The 20,998-nt window shown below is 33.8% G+C and overlaps 1 protein-coding gene and 1 long non-coding RNA gene across 3 annotated transcripts; one reads left to right on the forward strand and one right to left on the reverse strand.

Annotated features, from left to right (window-relative positions):
* LOC109347868 (IQ domain-containing protein IQM1-like) lies at positions 3,228–8,183 on the reverse strand. Of its 2 annotated transcripts, none has more exons than XM_019587964.1 (9): positions 8,038–8,183; positions 7,073–7,469; positions 6,694–6,808; positions 6,179–6,244; positions 5,852–5,940; positions 5,668–5,755; positions 4,827–5,057; positions 4,171–4,272; positions 3,228–3,814 (listed from the first exon to the last, which is right to left on the reverse strand). In XM_019587964.1, exons 2-9 carry the CDS (start codon positions 7,459–7,461, stop codon positions 3,395–3,397), a joined length of 1,500 nt encoding a protein of 499 aa, XP_019443509.1. In that variant the 5' UTR covers positions 7,462–7,469; positions 8,038–8,183; the 3' UTR covers positions 3,228–3,394. The 2 variants fall into 2 exon arrangements, with proteins under 2 accessions (XP_019443509.1, XP_019443508.1); XM_019587963.1 differs by having other exon boundaries at positions 7,958–8,183.
* Positions 18,224–19,811, forward strand: LOC109347869. Its single transcript, XR_002107668.1, has 4 exons — positions 18,224–18,404; positions 19,361–19,439; positions 19,555–19,617; positions 19,780–19,811. It is a non-coding gene; the product is annotated as an uncharacterized LOC109347869 (long non-coding RNA).

The raw sequence follows: 20,998 nt of genomic DNA on the forward strand, positions 1-20,998 counted from the left end.
CTTTAGTGAGGTATTACTATCATTTATAGTATTTACACATAATAAATAGATTAAAGTAATATTTATATTTATTTAATGAAAAACATTATTTAGCATTTTAGCTTACTGTCACAATAAAAATAATAAATTATCATTGATGAAATATAATTATTATCATTTTAAAATGAATAAAAAATGTCATTAGAATAAGAAGATATTAAACAATTATATACCTAGATGGGTTTTAATCCAATGTGTAAGGGATTAGTGCAACCTAGACACGTGTCGCTCATGTATTGGCTGATATTGGCTCCGGAATAGCACGTGTGACGTGGACGTTTGTTGGTCGTGGGATCAACGAGCTAACCGTAAGTATGATGCACTCGCCTGCACGTGAAAGGCTCCTTGTGAGAGATGGCTCTACTACGGACGCGAGCACGGAACTCGCATAGACCTGCCTGCATGTCGCAAACCCACTGGATAGAAGACGAGGGTGCACAATGTGGCAATAGGTGTGTCTGCACTGGATTATACCTCGTGATTGGGAGCCCCGTCCGCGTGTATATGCACCTACACAGATATGCACTTGCCAGAAGTCAAAGTTGACTTCCACCACCGCTCACATGTGATTGGCCAGGACAGGGGTTCCACGATGAATACAATGAAATCGGTCACACTGAATCGCTTCTTACTCAAAACTCTCTCTTTCTCTGTGCATAACTTTTTCTAAAAAAATTTTGGAACCTCTTAACCCTTCACAAACCCACCTATTTATAATAAAATTTAACCTAACTAAATCCCTAAAATTTGCTAAATTGAAAATCTTTTTTGCTAACTCACTTCCCCCTTTTTTGTGGGATCTAAACAACCCACCAAGTCAAATTTGACTTGGTGTTTTTTCATTATTTTTTTTATTTTAACATATTCCACATTACCTCTTATTATCTTATTTTATTTTTTAAAATTTCGAATTAAATCAAAAAAATAATAAAAATATATTTCTGAATATATTTTAACTTATTTAAAATTATATTTTCGAAAAGAAAAAAAATCATTTTATTATTTATTTGAATTTCAAATAGGGTATTTAAAATATCACATGTATTTTATTTATTTATTTATTTATAAATACGAATTTAAATATAAAAATTAATTAAAAAACTTTTTAATTATCTTTTATTTATTTTATAATATAATTTCGAAAATTAAAAATACGTAAATAAAATAACATTTTTTACTCCCCTCTTTTTTTTTGGAAAATGAGTACGGGTTTTTAGGGACCCAATTTAATTTAACTATTTTTCTGAAAATGGTATAGGTTTAAAGAAACATATGTACAACTAATTAATTTAAAATTTTATTTATTTATCCTTATTCTTTTAAAAAATCAAGTGCGGCACTTGAAATATCCAATTCTAATTATTTAATTCCCAAATAAATCCTAAAAATAAAAAAATAGGTTTATTTAGGAAATGATTATTTTCAAAAAAATATGTTGGGCTTTTTATGGGTCAGAGAAAAATGGGTATTCACAAATACGAAAGACAAAAAGACGTTGGGCAGAGTCGCATCTCATCATCATGTCCCAACGGGCATAAAAGCCAAGGACACTCCCGACCAACCACATGTCCAATGGCATATATAACCATAATAATCAAGGGCGAGCTCTAAAGCTCCAACTATCATAATAAATCGTCAAATACGCAGTTTCAACATACATGCATCACGCCAACACGCCAAGTTATAATGATCGCCCACATCGTTGCCTAACTCAAAGTCAGTAACAGTTAAGTCTACTAGCACGCCCGACTTCCGGACGTACTAATAGATTAAGGGCAACTTTTTCACCTCGGTCAAATGACACCCCGTTGACCAGACAGGATTACTCGAGGCCAATGAAGCTCGGACGCCTAACGGAGACTTACGTCACCAAGACCTACCATTCCAACCAGCCAGCCAAGCTAGTAGGAGAAAACATATTGTCAACAGAATACAACCTCAAGCCAATACAAGGGCCCAACCTCTGCCACCCACCTGTCGCCTGCCAACACCTCCACACAATGCCCTCACCTTTTACCTAAATTCATGCTCTATGACAAATACAGACCTAGACTGCGGCTACCACAACCTACTATAGGCTATAAGTTGATTACTCTTAGAGTACAGCCTAATCAGGCGTCCTGACACGCATAAAGCAGCCCCCTACTCTGCCAAGAATAGGCCGACAAGCCCAAGTGGTCAGTCACACCAATACCATCCCTCAGAGAATCTTCCATTCACCTCCACTATAGATAGGGGATCCTCTTCTCATAGATAAGAGAGGATACATATGGGAATAAGATGTACACACTCTCTAACCGTAATCAGCCTCTTAAGCATTATATTCACTCATAATTTGAGTTGTTGATTACCCCTCCATTATCATTTACTGACTTGATCATCAAAATATCTTTTCAGGTACCTCCCCCTGTGGATCAAACTCAACTCAGACAAACCCAAGTCCTGACCCAACACAAAGTAGCACTCTAGGAAGCATACCACCAAGCATTTCAACCCGACACCTCCAACCCGAGACCGCCTTACCTGAGACCACCTTACCCCAAACCAAAGACCTCGAGCCAGACCCTAGCTCAGCTCACCCTCTTGTCACCGAGCAGGAGAACACCAAGTCATCCCAAAACAAAGATTGTAAAAAGGTAGGTAAAAATTTCTTCAAATGGGAAGAGAAATATAGTGATCAGTATTGATTATTTTGTTTTTCCTTTGGGTTGAGTAAATATTCATAGCTACTAGTGTCGTCTCTACTCTGTAATGGTTGAAAGGGTCGTTTACGATCAAGTATATCTTCTTTTCTCTAAATCCTTTCTTTTCTTTCAAAAAATACATACAAATGTTTTTAAGGGAAGATTCTATTGATGTGTCTAACCATTCATATCATGAGTTTCTAGTATGAGGTTTAGATGTGTGACTTTCTTGATTGTACCCATATGTTAAAATAATTTCATAATCCCCTATGTTTTTTGGGCTTCAATGTATGAAACTTAACCTCAAAGGGGAACATAAATTTGAAGCTTGCAATCCACAAATTTGCTTGTACATAAAAAAAAATTGATGCAAAAGCTATTGTCTTGCTCTCTACAAAAATGTTTATTGTTTTAGCTTTTGATTTTGAGATAATGATCTCCTTGCAAAAGTTTGCATTGAAAAGAGGATAAGTATGATGACTATTCACCAACAAGCTAAAAAAATTCATGAGATGCTATTAAACCAAAAGAATTGGCCATAAAAAGGCTTATTTGAATAAAATTTAAAATAAAAAGACTTGGGTTAGATCCTTTATTCTCCTATATTCTATACTAATGTGTCAAATAAATAGTGCTCAGGTATTGAACCACTTGATGTCACTTTAGTCAAACTAATTTGTAGGATTAACATGTACTCTTGGGCTAGGAATTCCCATTTGCACAAGCCTAGGGGATAGATGGATTTTTGGACTAGGTCTTGGTGAGGGAATGGGTGCTTTGGCATCAAATTTTGCATGGTTGACTCTTGGTGATAGATTGAGTTGTTCAAGTGCCTTAACTTGAAGTTTTGTAGGGTACTCTCTCACACAACCAATTCTAGGACCAGCTCCAGTAGTCCATTTGCTTGACAATGGCTTCATCTCTTTAACTTGGGAAGTTTTCACATAGTAACCAAAGTCACCCACATTATCTTGGCCACAATTATTGCCAATGGTAGAGTCATTTGGACCCACATTATGCTCTGTGGTCTCAAAATGCAGCTCCTTATCAACAGGTTTAGATGGTGGGACATCATCATCTACTGCATACTTCTGCATAAAAAAGAAGTTATGGATAAGTTCAACAAGTTGATGGTTCTATGAGCTTAAATCAAGAACCACTTATTCAAATTGTGGATCACATCATGTGATATGACCACAATATTGTAATTGTAGTAGTCCTCATAACCACATCACATCATAATTACTGTGTGACATCAATTCACAATGATGTTTTGTACTACATTTAAGCCACATCAAGTTACATCAAATTCAAATATATATTTTTAGTAACAAAAATATTAACACCTTAGCGGCCCCACACAGTAACCACAACTTTCGCAATCAAAATGTAACCACAGATTAAATTAAGTCATTCTATAAAGGAAAGATGACTTATTGTGATTTACCTTAACACTTGTCATGTCCACATTATGTTCCACTAAGAAGCCAATGAATTCCTTAAAATTCTTCTCAGTAGGACGGTAGTGACCGCTATAGGGCCATATAGCCTGAATAATAATTAACGGATATCAATTTGCATATATAGGAAGTCATATAATGCTTTCTAACTTTTTCCTTAATTTCTCTATTAATTGCCAGAAATTCCTACATTTTCTTATGCTCACTCTCTACATTTAAAACAAAATTAAAATTCTATAATAGTAATAGAGAAATTTCATTTTTTAGGTATCTAGAAAATTATCAATGATATGTAATCACTGATTCAAGTTGTGGAGCACATTACGTGATGCGGTTATAAGATTATCGTTACAGTGAATGCCACAACCGCACCACACTACAATTATAGTATAATACTGAATCACAATGATGTTGTGGCATCTTATTGCAACCTAATCGCATTGGACTGTATTTGAGCCGCATCAGGCCGCAACACATCCGAATCAAGCCGCATCAGATTACATCCATTTCAAAAATATTTTTTACTCATAAAATAGTTCACACCGCAAAACCTGCAATGACCTAATCGCAATAACCGGAATCGCGACTAAAGTAATTTAAAACACTGCTATGTATGTATGTATATATGGAATATTTATCATACATCAAGAACTCCATTTTGGGCTACCAATCTTCCAGATGCAATGGTAGCACCCCCAGCTAGAAAACTTGAGTGTTGAAAATGGCCTTTCTTTTTCTCCCCAACATACAAAATTCTGGAAGAGCTTAGAACAAAAATCCACTTAGACCCTTCAGCAGTGTGAACAAGGTCATTGCTTTTTCTATAAAGAAGCCTTCCTCCCTCCAAAATCACTTCATATGCTTCTCTCTCTTTCTGCATTTGCAAGCAATAAAGTTCAACATCTTAAAATAAAAATTAATATTTTAGTGGCTGCGGAATAATATTATGTAAAGTCATAGCTTTCGGAATGTTTGACAAACTCAAAGCATTCTATAGTGCCTTGATTGCACTAATACAAATGTCATGATTGCTAGATTAGCAATCAATGGATTTTGTACCCAATTTTATTTTAATCTAATATAGTACTCCTAGTCAACAAAGCTAGGGCATATCCACAACCACAAAGCATTATATTGCACATAACCTTACTCTTATTTATGAATGTTAACCAATGAGAAATTGGTCTAATGGATGCTTAAATATTTTATTAGGTGAAATTTTTAATTCAGAATGATAATTAGTAGGAAAGACAATCACACATTATAAAAGAAATTAATTCATTACTTACCGGATGAAGGAATAACATATTTATTCAAAAAATATATATCAACTTTATAAAGAAAATTAGAAGTACATTTCGAGAAACTGAACTAATTCTTGAGAGCAATATTTGTTGAGAGGTTTCCGGTTTTACCAAACAAAGAAAATAAGTACCATTATACATATATATTAATTTAGTGCTATCAACATTATTGGAACTTACGGGTCCAAGGTATTTTATGCATTGTCCTTGTAAGTTACTTCTTGGGCAATTCTCAAGATTCACCTCTTTTCCATCTCCAACATCCAACCTTCACGTCACCAAAATGCAATTGTTAAATTATAAAATTAGCAATCACATTTTTAACTTGTATATAAGTCTATTCTAAAAAATTGAAATAATTTACCAGTAGAAAAAAGGCTGAGAACTCTGGCTATGAAACCATACATTATAATAGAAGTCTAAGTTATGCCCATAACGATGACGTGGATCAATCTGTAAAATATATGAAAACTTCATTAGTTTACATCACCATTATCATAATTATGGAAAATTGCGATAAAATGGTGTCGATGCAACTGCAATTGCAGTAACAATGTTGTTGTAAAGACCCTCAAAACTTCAATATTGCAACTGTAATTGTAGTTGTGATAGTGTAATTTAAAACATTTGTTTAATATCATTCTTGGTAATGTGAATTTAAAACTCTCAAGATGTAGACATATAAGCTTACAGCTTCAAGCCAGTGCCTTAGAGCTAATTTTTGTGCCTTATCATCTTTGCACAAACCCTTTCCCACCTACCAACAGCAAAAGAGAAAAAGTACATTCATCACAAATCACAAAAGAAAATTTGTTGGAAATTGAATGAAAACTTTGAATTTGGGTCTATGGACCCAGTCAAATATTCAATTGCAAAGCCGAATTATGTCAAGTCAATCATCTTTAAGACCATTGAAATAATGTTCAGAGAAAACAAAAATGGACCCACATTGAAGTAAGCAACATAAACATCCATATCCACCTACCACTTTATCATATAAACTTTGCTAATAATAAATAATCAAAATACTAAATAAAAATCTAAATGCATGTATTCAATATCTTAAAAATACAAGAAGGATTCAAGATTTTCTTAATTTAGTATCATACTAGAAGGGTTCACAAGATGATATAATATTTTTTTCAAAAGGACAATCCAGGCTTTACAAATCTGTCAAAGATTCTAGTGTTTGATATGAAAGGGTACCTTAGCAGCCATGGTCCTAGCTCTGGCCCATTTTGAAACAGCTGTTTCTGACTTAAGAGAGTCAAAATGTGAAATAGAGCACCTACTAAGAGAAGCAAAATCTAAAGCCTTCCACCTGAAAGAGTGAAGATAAAAATAAAACTAACAACCATTTTGGAAAATTTATTAAAGGTTAGATTTTGGAATCGAAGAAAATAAAAAACTTCATAAAAATAAAATACATTTATAATATGATTATGAAGTATTTCATTTTTTCCCTTCCCCATTAAAACTCAACTCGAACATGCCCTAAATAGTAATCATTGAGATATTCAAATAATTGAGCATTAAAATTCTTAGTCATCTAAAAAATAATAATGAACTTGGATATTGAACAAACCATAGCTCCTCACAAACAACTGCGCAATCGGCTAGATTTCTTCTAGTCCTGTAGCTCTTGTAAACTTTCTGAACCTTTATTGCAGCTACATCAAGCTCCCTAGTGGACTTTGGTGAAAACCAAATTTCTGGTTTGGGTAATAAATTGTTGAATGAGTCAACAACTTCCATCTTTAAGGTAGAATTCTCTGAAAGCAAATATTTGAATGAGAATGTGGTTTGAAGCTTCAAGTTTCCAACTTTCCTTCTCTTTGAGGATGTAGATTCTTCAGTAATAACCTCATCAGGATTATACAAATCATCATTTTCTCTTCCCTTCTTGAAACTCATTGTTCTCAATGTGTTCTCTCCTTCCTCATAGTTGAAAGACCTCATTCTTACCATCTCCATTTATTCCACTACAAAATCATGAAACAAAATAAAGCTTCATGATTTTAAGCAAAGTTGGTAATATATGAAGATGACCCATCTCCATTTAATTCATCAAATTGGAAGATTGAATAATATATATTTACATTCCAGAATAGTGGAATCATGAACATGCAATTCTCATTAGAATAATAAAACAACCTCCAAGAAACTTTGAAAAATCAGAGAAGACCAACTCAATCCACTACTTCACCTTAAGAAAAGTAACAACTTTAATTACAACTACAATTTTAATATCTGATAAATTAATCATCTTTAAAAAGTAAAGAAAAAAAAGGAAAAATATAAATGTTGATACCATGAAACATGCCACAACTTAAATACAAGTTCCATTCCTCATCAAAACTTGGGATACATATGTTGTTTACAATATTACATCTAAAGGGTTATTTAAGAATTTCCAACACAAAACTAAAAGAATCTGAGTAAGAGGAAGTGCAGAAAAATAAAGGGTCACCTTTAATACGAAGTTAGAGTTGTATGATTCTCTCTATGCAAAGATATACTATAGGTTTGGTCTTTGAAATGGGCACTTACCTTGTCTTTTATAATGCACGAGTTTGGAAGACATGAAAAGGGTGGAAATTTACTTCACTAGGTACTTTCAAATACGTAAGAAACGTAGATTGCTGAAAATGGTGAGCCTTATTGAATTGGAAAATTTGCTATGAAAGAACCGGTTTGGTTTGAATATTAAATAGGACCATTTGTACGGTGTTAAAGTAACAATTATGTTTTGTGCATTTCTTCTAGTATTTGTACACGTGACACGCAGGTATCTATAAATATAAATATTGGAAACAAGTGAACAATCAAATATAAAAGAAAATAATAAGAAGAGAGAATAATACAAAGAATTGGTAATGAGATTTGGCCAATTTGTGCCTACATTATCATAAGCTAGCATTGGACAGCTACCACTGTGTATTAGAGAATAAAGACTTGTATTTGTGGCTATTATTGTTCTTCCATGTCATTATGTTCACATAACACATAGTCTCTCCCCCAACCCCTTTATATCAGTCTCCTAATCGGCAAATAGGAGTAAAAATATTGCCTTCAATGTTGAAAACAAGTATAGAAAATAAGTTTAATCCTCTCCACATAGAATTGCTAAAACTATAGCCTTTCAATTTTATTTACTGTTTTAAGCTCAAAGTTGTAAGTTGGGTTGGTTGGTTGTTGACACAAACAGTTCAAATGTAATTTAAAGAAATAAAGGTAGTTGAGGTTGAATTTCACACTTCCTCTCAGTTCACACTAGATTCTTTATTTCATATTGTTTAGAATGATTAATCCATATAAACACCTCAATATGACAAATTGCTAATGTCTTAGTCAATTAGTCACTTATGTAAGAAAGTCGTATGTCTAGCAACTTTGATAGATAAAAATAAGAAATATAACTTGCAAAATCATGTCCCTATGTCTAGCGATTCATGCATGCAAGTTGAATAAAAATGCAACACCTCTAATGTGCTAGTCACCAATGTCTTGTTCTATACTAGCACTTTACCAAAAATAGTTCTATGTCTAGTAACTAGAATTATAAAATTCAGTTTTATGAACCTTCAAACATATCTCTATATCTAATAACACATGCTATTTAGTTTAAGAGTTATAAAATCACAATATTAGTTCTATGTCTAGATACCAAAAGTGAAATGCATGTAATGGCAAATAATACAAGTCTATGTCTAGAAAATGCACTATTTGTTGAGTTATGTACGTTCAGAACAATGCCGAAAGTAACTTAAGCAAATATTCTAAAACCATGCAAGAAGTTGATCAAACTAAATGCAAGCAATAAGTAAAGACAAACCTCAAATGGAATCGAACTTCATGGATTAATTTGAATCAAAGTGTTTACATTAAGATTGTGCTACATTGAACCCTAACTATGAAGTGTTTAGCTACTCATATCCACACAATGTAGGTATGATAGGTATAATATACTCATGGGGCGATAGAATCACACACAATCGAGTAATGATTATCATCTATAATGCTTACACTTAGTTTCAATGAACTAAGTGTTAAACTCTCTAAAATTTAGCTAAAACAAAATTACAATTCGAAGAAGTAAAAAGTGTGTTAAATAAAGTGGTCTTGATGCCTTTAAATATGTTTTTTATGTTGGCTTTTGTGCTCAGCACATTGCCAGTGCACTAAGCATGGGATTCCGTTGGTGGGGCATAACTCTTGGATGCACCAGGATGTGTTGGGCATGTCTTCTTGCGTTGAGCATGTGATATGCATTGAGCATATTCTGGAAAGTGAGTAATGCTTCAATTCCTTGAATTTAGATGCTTAGCGCATAATTGAGTTGAACGTGGTTTTTCTTCCTCTGGGTGTGGAACTGGTGCTAAGTGTAGCTATCAAACATTGTCAATTTCACTGACCATGATCTAAGCGTGGCAGATTTTGCCCCAAAAAATTTGATTTTTTTTGTCCGAATTAAGCTTCAAGACCACTTAGGGGTAACATTAAGCCAATCAAATGAATTTTTAATCATATATATGTATATTTTCAATCATTTAGGTTGATTAAATTGTAAAAGTGCACAAAATAAGTGTAAAATGTAGATCATATTGAAATTTAACACAGTCTAAACCCATAATTTGTATTGTTTCATTATGGAGAAAAACCTGATCCACTAGAATATGAGTCATTGCACAACAATCATCAACTTGGTAAATGTCATCAATCTCTATCTTCTACTATTGAGTTGGAGTGCTCCATAGTCTAGCATTAGTGAATATTCAGCAAGCTCATGCAATGGCTGAACTTGTCTATAGTAATCGACTTGATTAACATATTAGCTTCATTTTCTAAAATGTGAACTTTTTGCAAAAATATTTTCCCAGAAGTCACCAACTCACTGATATTGTGAAATCTCACATCAATATGTTTAGTCCTAGCATGATACACCTGATTTTTTACCATTAAGGTAGCACTTTGACTATCATAATGCAGCGGGACTCCATCTTTCTTAATGTCTAATTCATTTACCAGCCCCATAAGCCATATGGCTTCCTTAGAAGATTCACTAGCTGCCATGTACTCTTCTTTAGTTGTGAACATAGAAACAACAGACTAAACTGATGATCTCCACATAATTGGTCCACATGCAAGGGTGAAGACAAACCTTGTTGTAGACCTTCTATCATGTAAGTCTCATGCATAGTTCCAATCAACATAACAAACAACTCAAGGCTGATTTTGTTAGCTTCTAAACATGATATTGAGACCTATAGTCATCTTCAAATATCTAAAAATTCATTTGATTGCTTCCTAATGTTGTTTCCCCAGTTTCAACATGTATTTACTCACTTGACTAACTGCCTGTGTCAAGTCCATTCTAGTGCAAACCATAAAATACATTAAGCAACCTAGTATAGTGGAATATGGAACCTTTGACATATATTTATCCTCTTCACATGTCTTTGGAAACTCATCTAAGGAAATCTTGAAGTGATTTACCAATATAGTGTTCATCAATTTAGCATTGCTCATATCAACTCTCTCTAATATCTTTTCAGCATTGTCAAACTCCTTGCCTAACATCGCTTTAAGCTCATTTATATCACTCAAATGATTAGCAACAATCAACATATCATTTATATAGAGTAACATAAAAATAAAAGAGGCATCATCAAGGCTTGCCACATAAACACAACAATCATACTTACAGAGCATGTAATCAAGCTTCAACATATAAATGTCAAATCGCCCGTTTACGGTTATTGCTTCTGTGAACATAATCGCTAAATAATCCCAACATGTTACATAGAGAAGATATTGTATAATTGTTTGGTTTTCCGTAATTTTTTCCATCCCTCTATATAAATAACATAATATTGGTTCACACTCAATAACATCCTCACCATCTAGAGTAACAATAAGTCAAAGAACACCATGCATTGATGGGTGGTGAGGGCCCATATTTACTATCATGAGGTCTTTTCTTCAGTATCTCGGAAACTATTTCAACCCATATAGAGGCTTCTTCAACTTATAAACTAAGTGAATCTGTCCAGTTGTAGTGAACCCTCCTGGTTGTGTCATGTAAGATTTATCTTCTAATTCATCATGAAAAAAGTAGTCTTCACATCAATCTATTCCAAGTGCATATCCCGATTGGGTATCACAGGCAAGCATTGCCTTGATAGAAGTTTTTCTCCCCACTGGGATGAAATCTCATTATAGTTTAGCTCTTCAAGTTGTGAATATCCTTTTGCTACAAGATGAGCCTTGAATTTTTCCCATCCTTTTCTGATACTTTTGGCTTCCTCCTATACACCCACTTGCACCCAACTAGGAATGAATAAGACTCGATCCTACCCACTCATCTAGTTTGGCTCAATCAAGATCAAACCCGAATATGATCAAGTTTCATCGGGTTTATGGTCAGGTTTGGGTTAAAAGTTAGATATGGTTAATATTTAAGGTTGGGTAAGGGACATATAGTCACATTTCATCGGGTCTATAGTCAAGTTTCATCGGGTCTATGCTCAATTTTGGGTTAAAGTTAGATTACTCATATGTTCAGGTTTCATCATATTTGTATATAGAGTAATGATATTTCTTTGGTCGAAAGTATCATTAATTCTCTAATTTTTTCATCATATATACATGAATAAAAATAGAGTTTAATATATGCATTATTAGTGTAAAGTTTTTTACACTTACAATATATCATTCACCATTGATTTGTATTACTTTTGTTTAGAGACAATGATGGTTAACATATGAATGATAGATGATGTATCGATAGTGTAAAAAACAATTACACTATCAGTTTATATATATTAAATCCTAAAATATATATACATATATCATTTCATATGTCAAATTACATATCAATTATAATAAGTAATATTGAGAAGAATTTATCTAAAAGGATATACATTATATTTAATCGTGTCTAGGTTCAAGTGCAAAGGCTTACCTAGTCGATATTTGGGGTCGATTCGGGTTTAAAAATAACATGGCCAACATTTACAACCACGTAAGGGACAAGCCTAACCCATCCCACACCGGCCAATGCTCACCCCTAGACCCAGTTGCACGTTTGTTTGGGAGCAATGGAACAAGCTCCTGAGTTTGGTTCTTGTGTAAAGACTCCATCTCCTCCATCATGGAACTCATCATTGTTCTTTCTCCTAGCTATTTATAGCCTCTACACGGATCTTCTGAACTAATATAGAGAGCAAGTGAAGTTATATCCTGATGTAGATACGCATGTGCACCTGACTTCTCTGATTGAGAATTATCACGTTCTTGACTTAAACAATTGCATGGTTCCTTGCCTTTCTTCACTTGAATTGTTCCATTGCTCACTAGAATTATATTTGATCTCAATGTCTCTTTATTTGCCCTGGATACCTCTTCCAAAACTGACTATTTTAGCATGAAATCTTTATCAAAAACTACATCTCTACTCAATATCACTTTTCAGGAAACTGGGTCGTAGAACTTGAACTTCTTCATACCTTTGGTATATCCTATGAAAGATACACCTATTTGACATGGGGTCAAGTTTAGACCGTTCTTCACTAGCTACATGTACATAAGCATGATAATTAAATATATGCCAAATTTTGTAATTAATTGAGTTACATATCCATATTTCCGCTCCAATGAAGCACCTTGTGATCTATTGACGACTTAGCATGTCAAACTTGTGTCCCTCTACACAAAAACCTTTGAAAAGTCTAACATTCAGTCTCATACATATGATCCTCTATATAAGATTCATGTTCATCATCTCTCCAATACAATTTTGGTAAGAAGTCTTCTTCACTGGAAATGTCTCTTAATGCCATATTCCTCATAAAATTTATGAAATTGTGAGTCTTTGTACTCTATACCATTGTCTGGCCTCAAATATTATATTTTTCATCATTCTCGTTCTCTACATGTAACTTCCAAACCTTAAACTTGGCAAAACAATTTGACTTATGCTTTAGAAAATAATAATGTATTTGTTCTAGTTGGTGAACTTAACTCCAAGCTTTAGATTTAGGGATTTATTCTCATTATATGTTTTTGTTAATAGAAAATGGATCGAAAATGGATGAGTGCCAATCGATTGGCGAAGGAGATGAAGAAGGAGTGAAATCCTTTGTTAGGTTTGCAATTGAGACTTCTGAAAACCCTAATAGAATTTTATGTCCTTGCTTAAGTTGTTGTTACTCAAACCGAATTACTTCAAATGAGTTAAAAGTTCATTTAGTGTCTCACGGTATTGATCAAAGTTATACATGTTGGACAAGACATTGTGAGAAGAGAGACGTTGTGGATTGTGATGATGAGATGCATATGAAAGACAACTACACAAATGCATATGAAGACGATCGTTTCGAGGAAATGGCAAACATTGTCGAAGAGGATCTTCAGGATTATCCTGAGATGTTTCAGCGGTTGATAAGTGATGTTGAGAAGCCATTATATGATTGTTGTACTAAATTCACAAGATTGACAGTGGTGTCAAGGTTGTATAAGTTTAAATTTGTTAATGGATGGATTGATAAGAGTTTCATCGACTTGCTTGCACTTCTGAAGGAAATGTTGCTGCAAGATAATGTGCTCCCTTCTCAAACTTATGATGGAAAACAAATGTTACACTCCATTGATATGGACTACGCTAGGATACATACTTGTGAAAATGATTGCATCTTATTTTTTAATGTGTATGCTTCATTAAAGTTTTTTCCTAAATGTAAAGCATCACGATATCAGAAGGAAGACTCAATTCCCAAAAAGGTTGTATGGTATTTTCCCATCAAAGCAAGATTCAATCGTATGTTTATAAATGCCAAAGATGCAAAGATATTGACATTGTAGGATGAAGAAAGGATTAAAGATGGCAAGCTTCGACATCCTACAGATTCTCCTCAATGGAGAAAAATTGATAACGACTATCCTAGTTTTGGTCAAGAATCAAGAAATCTACACTTTGCATTGTCAACAGATGGAATTAACCCACATAGTGTTCATAGTTGCTCCCATAGTACATGACTAGTGATGTTGGTGATATAAAACCTACCTCATTCTCTATGCATGAAGCGCAAATATATGATGTTATCTATGTTAATTTTTGGACCTAAACAACCAGGAAATGACATAGACATATATTTGGCTCCATTAAGTGAAGACTTGTAGGAAATGTGGGAGACGAGCATAAATGTGTTTGATGCGTATAGGGAAGAAGTATTCAACTTGAGGGCTTTGTTGTTTGGCACAATCAGTGGTTTCCATGCCTATGACAATCTGTTTGGATATAGTACAGAAGGACATTTTGCATGTCCTGTATGTGAAGACAATACTCATTCAATGAGGTTGGAATACTATAAGAATAATGTCTTCCTTGGCCATCATAGATTTATGCATTTAGATCATCACTATCAACGATGGAGAAAAACATTTGATGGAAATAATGAAGAAGGTCGTGCTCCTTTGCCGTTGACGGGTGACAAATTATTTCAAAAGCTAAAGGGTTTGAAAATTAACTTTGGTAAACCTTTTGCAAAAGAAATTGTCATAAAGAGGTGGAAGAAAAGGTCAATCTTGTTTGAATTGCCATATTGGAGTTCATTATATGTAAGACATATCATCGATGTTATGCATATTGAAAAAAATGTGTTTGAAAGTCTCTTTGGTACCTTATTCAATGTCCCTGGTAAGACCAAAGATGGCTTGAATGCAAGGTTGGACTTAGTTAGTATGAGAATAAGAAAGGAATTGGGACCGACAATGAAGGGAAAACGTACATTTCTACCTCCAGCAGCTTATACTTTGTCCAGGAAGGTGATAATGGAATTTTGTAAATTTATTCACGGTGTTAAAGTTCAAGAGTGGTACTCTTCCAACATTCAGAACCTCGTATCAATGAAAGACCTCAAGTTAAAAGGTCTTAAGTCTCACGATGGTTATGTACTTATGGAGCATTCCTTGCCTCTTGAAATACGGTCAATTCTACCTAAAAAAGTTTGAGGAACCATAACTAGGTTATGCTTCTTCTTCAAGGCAATTTGTAGCAAAGTGATTGACCCTGACAAATTACCTGCATTGCAAAGATAAATTATTTTGACTTTGTGTGAGCTTGAAATGTATTTCTCACCTTCTTTTTTGACATAATGATTCATCTAAGCATTCATCTTGTTCGAGAGACCCAACTATGTGGCCCTTACTATATGAGATGGATTTACCCCTTTGAGCGGTATATGAAGACATTAAAAGGGTATATGAAGAACCGATCAAGACTAGGGGGTTGTATTGTCGAGCGATATGTTATTGAAGAATCTCTTGATTTTTGTACCAAATACCTTACCGATGGTGATTTCATGGGCATTCCAAAGCCTCGATATGAAAGAAAAACATTTGGTGAAGGTATTACTGAGAATGAAATATTGACTATAACAAGAACCGGACTGGAGCAAGCACACTTATATGTTTTACTTAATGCCGACGAGGTTGAGTCATATGTTGAAATACACAAGGAGATGCTAAGGAAGTCTTACCCAAGTACGAATGAAAAATGGATTTCCAAAGAGCAAAATCGGTGTTTCATAAAGTGGCTAAAAAATCACATTGATGAGGAGTTGAATATAAATGCACATTCAGTTTCCGAAAGATTGAAATGGTTAGCCAATGGTCCAAGTATTCATGTCTTATCCTACACTGGTTACCTAATTAATGAGTTCACATTTTATACGAAAAAATAAAATGATCAAAGTAAAATGCAAAATAGTGGTGTGACTCTTCTTGCTTGAACTTTACACATGTTAAGTGAAAAATATAGAAACTCAATATATGTGAACATGTCATACTTTGGAGTGATTGAACGAATATGGAATTGGATTACACAATGTTTCGGATGCCAATTTTTTATTGTATGTGTGTTGATAACAACAATGGCTTCTAAGTTGATGAGTTAGAGTTCATGCAGGTGGATCATAATAGACCAGGATATAAAGATGAGTCATTTATTGTAGCATCACAAGCTCAACAAGTATTCTATGTTAGTGACTCGGCTGATATGAAATGGTTCATTTTTCTTTTAACTAACAAAATAATTGTCAATAATATTGATGATCAAGAATATAGAGATATTGATAAGATGATCCTTTTTTAGGACATATCAGTCGCGTGAGAGCGGACCAACTACGAATGATGATTTATATACAAGAGATGATCACAATGAAGGGCTTTGGATGAATCAATATGTTCCTCCAAACAAGGACGATCTTACAAGCCAAAAAAAATCAAAGAAAAGGAAAAATTAGATGCAAGTAGTCTTTGTATAATTATAGCTTAATTTTGAATGTTTGTAATTTGTATAATTTTGTTTCTTTTAATTTGCTTAATTTTTTTATTTGTAATTATGTACTCTGTCAAAATATAATTGGCATGATATTCATTATTTGTAGTTTGTATTGTATTAATGTTAATAAAATAACCTTCTGGCCTGTATTAGTGTGTTTGTGTTGTTCAGAATGTATAAATGTTCTGCTATTGAGAATGTTTGTTCTGCTAATAAATGTATATGCATGTATTAATTTATACAAATCAACAGCGAATTATAGGGAAAGCCTTGACATGCGCTGTTGTAAAAGATAAATACAACAACGCTTTTTATAGACAGTGCTCTTATATATGCTTAATACAACAGTGCAATGTGTGTTGCGCTGTTGTATTAAGGTGTTGTTTGATAATATTTATGAGTAATATAACAACGCTTTTCTGATAATGCGATGTTATATATATGCACTACAACAACGCAACTATAAGTGTTGTTAATAATACTTATAAAATATGTTGTTTATGTAAGACCTATACGACAGCGTTTTGTGGATGATGCATTGTTGTATTTATGCACTATATGACAGCGCTTCTTGTATGATGCGCTGTCATATATATTCAATACAACGACGTTTGAGAAGCGTTGTTAATGATGGCAATATACTACTACGGTCAAACAGAAAGCGCATGAAAGTGTTGTTATACATCTAAAATAAACGTTGTTGAACTGCAACTCTGGCATAGTGAATAGTGGGAGATTTTACTTAATGAAGATGAGCAATACAAAAGATGGTGAACATTATTAACATATAGTCAAATTATGCATGCTAAATCATTAATAATGACGATAAAACTATCACTACAAGAAAAGTTCCTATTAGCCACACTTAATCAGCCACACTAAATAACTTGTATCAAAATTAATGTATAATATAAGCCCATAAATTTATTACTCTAATTGGGCCTCTGGCAAAAAAGGCAACAAAAAAGCCTTTTTTCTTTCTCCTCCCTCTTTTCTTCATACCTTTCTCCTTCCTCTTTTCTTCATACCTTTCTCCTTCTTCCTCCATGGAAAATCGGCTACATCACTCAAATCTTTTGTGTTATTCACTTCAAATGCAGCTTCAATCGCTAAAATTCATCTTCAATCACTGAAATTCGCTTCACTCATTCAAATCCCTCCAAATACATATTTTCGTTCAAATCGCCCTAAATTCAACTTCATTTGTTCAAATCCAGCATCAATCACTCAATCCAACTTCAACCTTCCATCGCTCAAATCCCGTTTCAAATCCAGGTTTACTTTATTAAGTGCAACAACATAATGAGATTGAGTATGCTATTAATCACTTTTATTAAATTACCAGATCAGTTGTTTTCTTTATCCTTGACTTTGAGTTATGTGATATTTTTGTTTGTAAAGTAATTATTTGGGTTTCATATTTTGATCTTTAGATTAATCGACTTCTTTTGGAAGATGACTCTGCTTCGGATAGTAGCAATTCAGAGTACCAATCAATTATTAAAGAGTTTCGTGCTTTTCTCAGCGACAGCAAGGATGAATTGGATGAAGCAACTACAATGAAACTTCTAGAAAGGTAGGAGTTGATACTTGATATGGCTGCTGCATGTTGGTTTGGCTGGGACATTCATTTTTTTGTGCATACTTGTTCTCTTCAATTTTATTTGTGCAGTTCCGTTAGTTTATTTACTAAAATATCTCAACCACAATCATGTCATTCACAATTCTATTCAATATAGAGACAGGAAAGATAAAGGGCGTGCTTCTGGGCACACTAGGGAGCAGTTACATGTTAGTTTGTAGCTTTGTTAAGTTTAAACTTTAACTAAAATGTGGCCACCCTTTTTGTCCACAAAGGATGAAGCTGACTACTTTAAGTATTAATATGGGGATTATTAGTTATCTAGTTGCAATGGGGTGACTCCAGCCTTCTGCGTTGAGCTGGTGCTGCAGTTTTTTAATTTTATGTCCATAATACTGTTGTGTTAGTGAGATTCTTCTGTGAAGCTAAATACTTCTGACCATGAAAAAATGAAGAAGCACTTACAAGATAAATCATAGCAAGGAAGTAGTACTAAATAGTAAAGGTGCCATTTTGTAGAAAGCGTTACATTTAGTGAAAAGTTAAAGGTGCTATTTATTTTATTGGGTTAGGTTCTGTCGTCACTGGTGTATAATAGGATGAATTTCTAACAATATTCACCATTGCATTGAAAGTTTGTCTCATGCTCATTGTTCTCATAATTTTTTTCATTAGTCCGAGATATGTTTTACTAGATCAATATATAAGTTGCCAAATGTTATTTAACTGTAGGTAGCATGTCTTTCAATAACATTGGATTTTATTGCTTCACATGATTCCTATTCAATCCACTGTTTAAGTTTATTTCCTTGTCATTTTAAAGTTTGGCACAGTTATATACATTATGGAAGGGTTAAAAGTTTGTCACTTTTGCAAGTCAGTTTATTCGCTTATTTCCTTTTCAATAATGCTTACGTTTATTCACATTATGCTTTTGCAATATTTAACAGTTATGGAAGGGTTGAAGAATTAGTATATTTTGCTAGCTTAAAAGGGCAGTATGAGATTGTAGTTCACCATTATATTCAGGTGCTCTGATTCCATGTGTTATTGAAGACTTCCATTTTTATCTGTTATTTTGTTGAAATATAATATCTGATACTGGTTTTATCTCTTCTTTCTGTACCCGTGGGCTTGGATTCAGCAAGGAGAGGCAAAAAAAGCACTGGAAGTGCTTCAGAAACCTTCTGTGGCTATAGATCTTCAGGTACGGTTCAAGCTCTAGGATTTGGGATGTGATAATCTTTTTGTCTCTATTCAATCTCATTCTTCCTGAGCGTTCGGTTATTACTTTTGTTTGGGATTGAAGACTTGCAATCTCTGTTGCAAATTATTGTTTGTAATGAACGATATTGCCTGTCCTATGTAGTACAAGTTTGCTCCTGAGCTTATTGCCCTTGAGCGTTCACATTTGCATTTTCAGTCAGTTTAATGTTTTCTGTCAAAAATGAGGTCATCGATTCATCTCCCTTTAGGAACTTTAATTTATTTTATGTACAACTTTTTCCACATGCAGGAATGAGACACACGAAGTTATCAAATATCTTATTGTGTTCATAGATTGCATAATGAAGATCCTGGAGTTCATAACCTGCTGCTGTCTTTATATGCAAAGCAGGTTTGGTTTTTTAGATCCTTACACTTCTGATTTGGTGGCAATGAAGGTTGTCTCATATTCCTATTATAATGATGCAATTGGAAAAGCATATGGAGCTGAACATTCAGGTCGAGTGCATGGTTTGGGCACTGGTATTTGTCCCTCCAGTGTTTTTGGAACGTCTAGACATTTTACTGGTTTTTTGAATTCTAGTGGCTCTAGTCAACATGTTGAAGACTTGAAGAAATATGTACAAACTTTAGAAGTAAAACTATCAGGGTATGAAGAGACCAAGGAGCAACTTGCACATACTCAGAATCGTTTGGCTACTCTTGAGAAGTTTCTAGTCGAAAAATTTGGTAGTGAGTTAACCACTTTCGCTCGTGATGTTCCACCATCTTAGATATGGTTTCTTAAAATTCATGAACTTATATGATCATAACATTTTGCATTTTGTGTTTATCAGCATTTTTGAATGTTAAACATTTGGTAATTGTATAAGATTCAATTTTATTATTATTAGCTAGCAAATATTTAATTTTATTATAAATTTACCATTATATTATTGAAAATAAAGATTGTGAGACAATGACACATTTGGATCATGAGAGGAGTATGTAAGAAAGTAACTTTAAATAAATTTAATTAGCCACGGATGTATTGTGGAAAAATAAGCAACTTAGCCACGGTTGTGGTGTGGCAAAATCAGAAACTTAGCCACGGTTCGACTGTAGCTGAATTAAACAGACTGTGGCTAAATAGATGTTACCACATTTCACAGAAGTGTAGCGAAATAACATAATGACCGTGGCTAATTTTTAGCAACACCATTCCTTGCCACAACGACATTAAGTGTGGCCACTCAATCTAGCTACGGTTTTTCCCCACTTTAGCCACGGTTTCAACCGTGGCTAACAGGAAGTTTTATTGTAGTGTATAGCGGAAAGATATCTTAATATATTAATAGAAAATATGATGAATAAACTTTATA

This window comes from Lupinus angustifolius, chromosome LG05 (assembly GCF_001865875.1).
Source record: "Lupinus angustifolius cultivar Tanjil chromosome LG05, LupAngTanjil_v1.0, whole genome shotgun sequence".
Classification (NCBI taxonomy): Eukaryota; Viridiplantae; Streptophyta; class Magnoliopsida; order Fabales; family Fabaceae; genus Lupinus; species Lupinus angustifolius.

Bases quoted from the DNA above. Each gene is read 5' to 3' on its own strand.
- LOC109347868 (XM_019587964.1), bottom strand. From the start codon at position 7,461: ATGGAGATGGTAAGAATGAGGTCTTTCAACTATGAGGAAGGAGAGAAC. The intron at 5,756-5,851 runs GTAAATTATTTC...GGTGACGTGAAG, and splicing joins TCTCAGCCTTTTTTCTACTG to GTTGGATGTTGGAGATGGAA. The intron at 5,058-5,667 runs GTAAGTTCCAAT...TTGCAAATGCAG, and splicing joins GCATAAAATACCTTGGACCC to AAAGAGAGAGAAGCATATGA.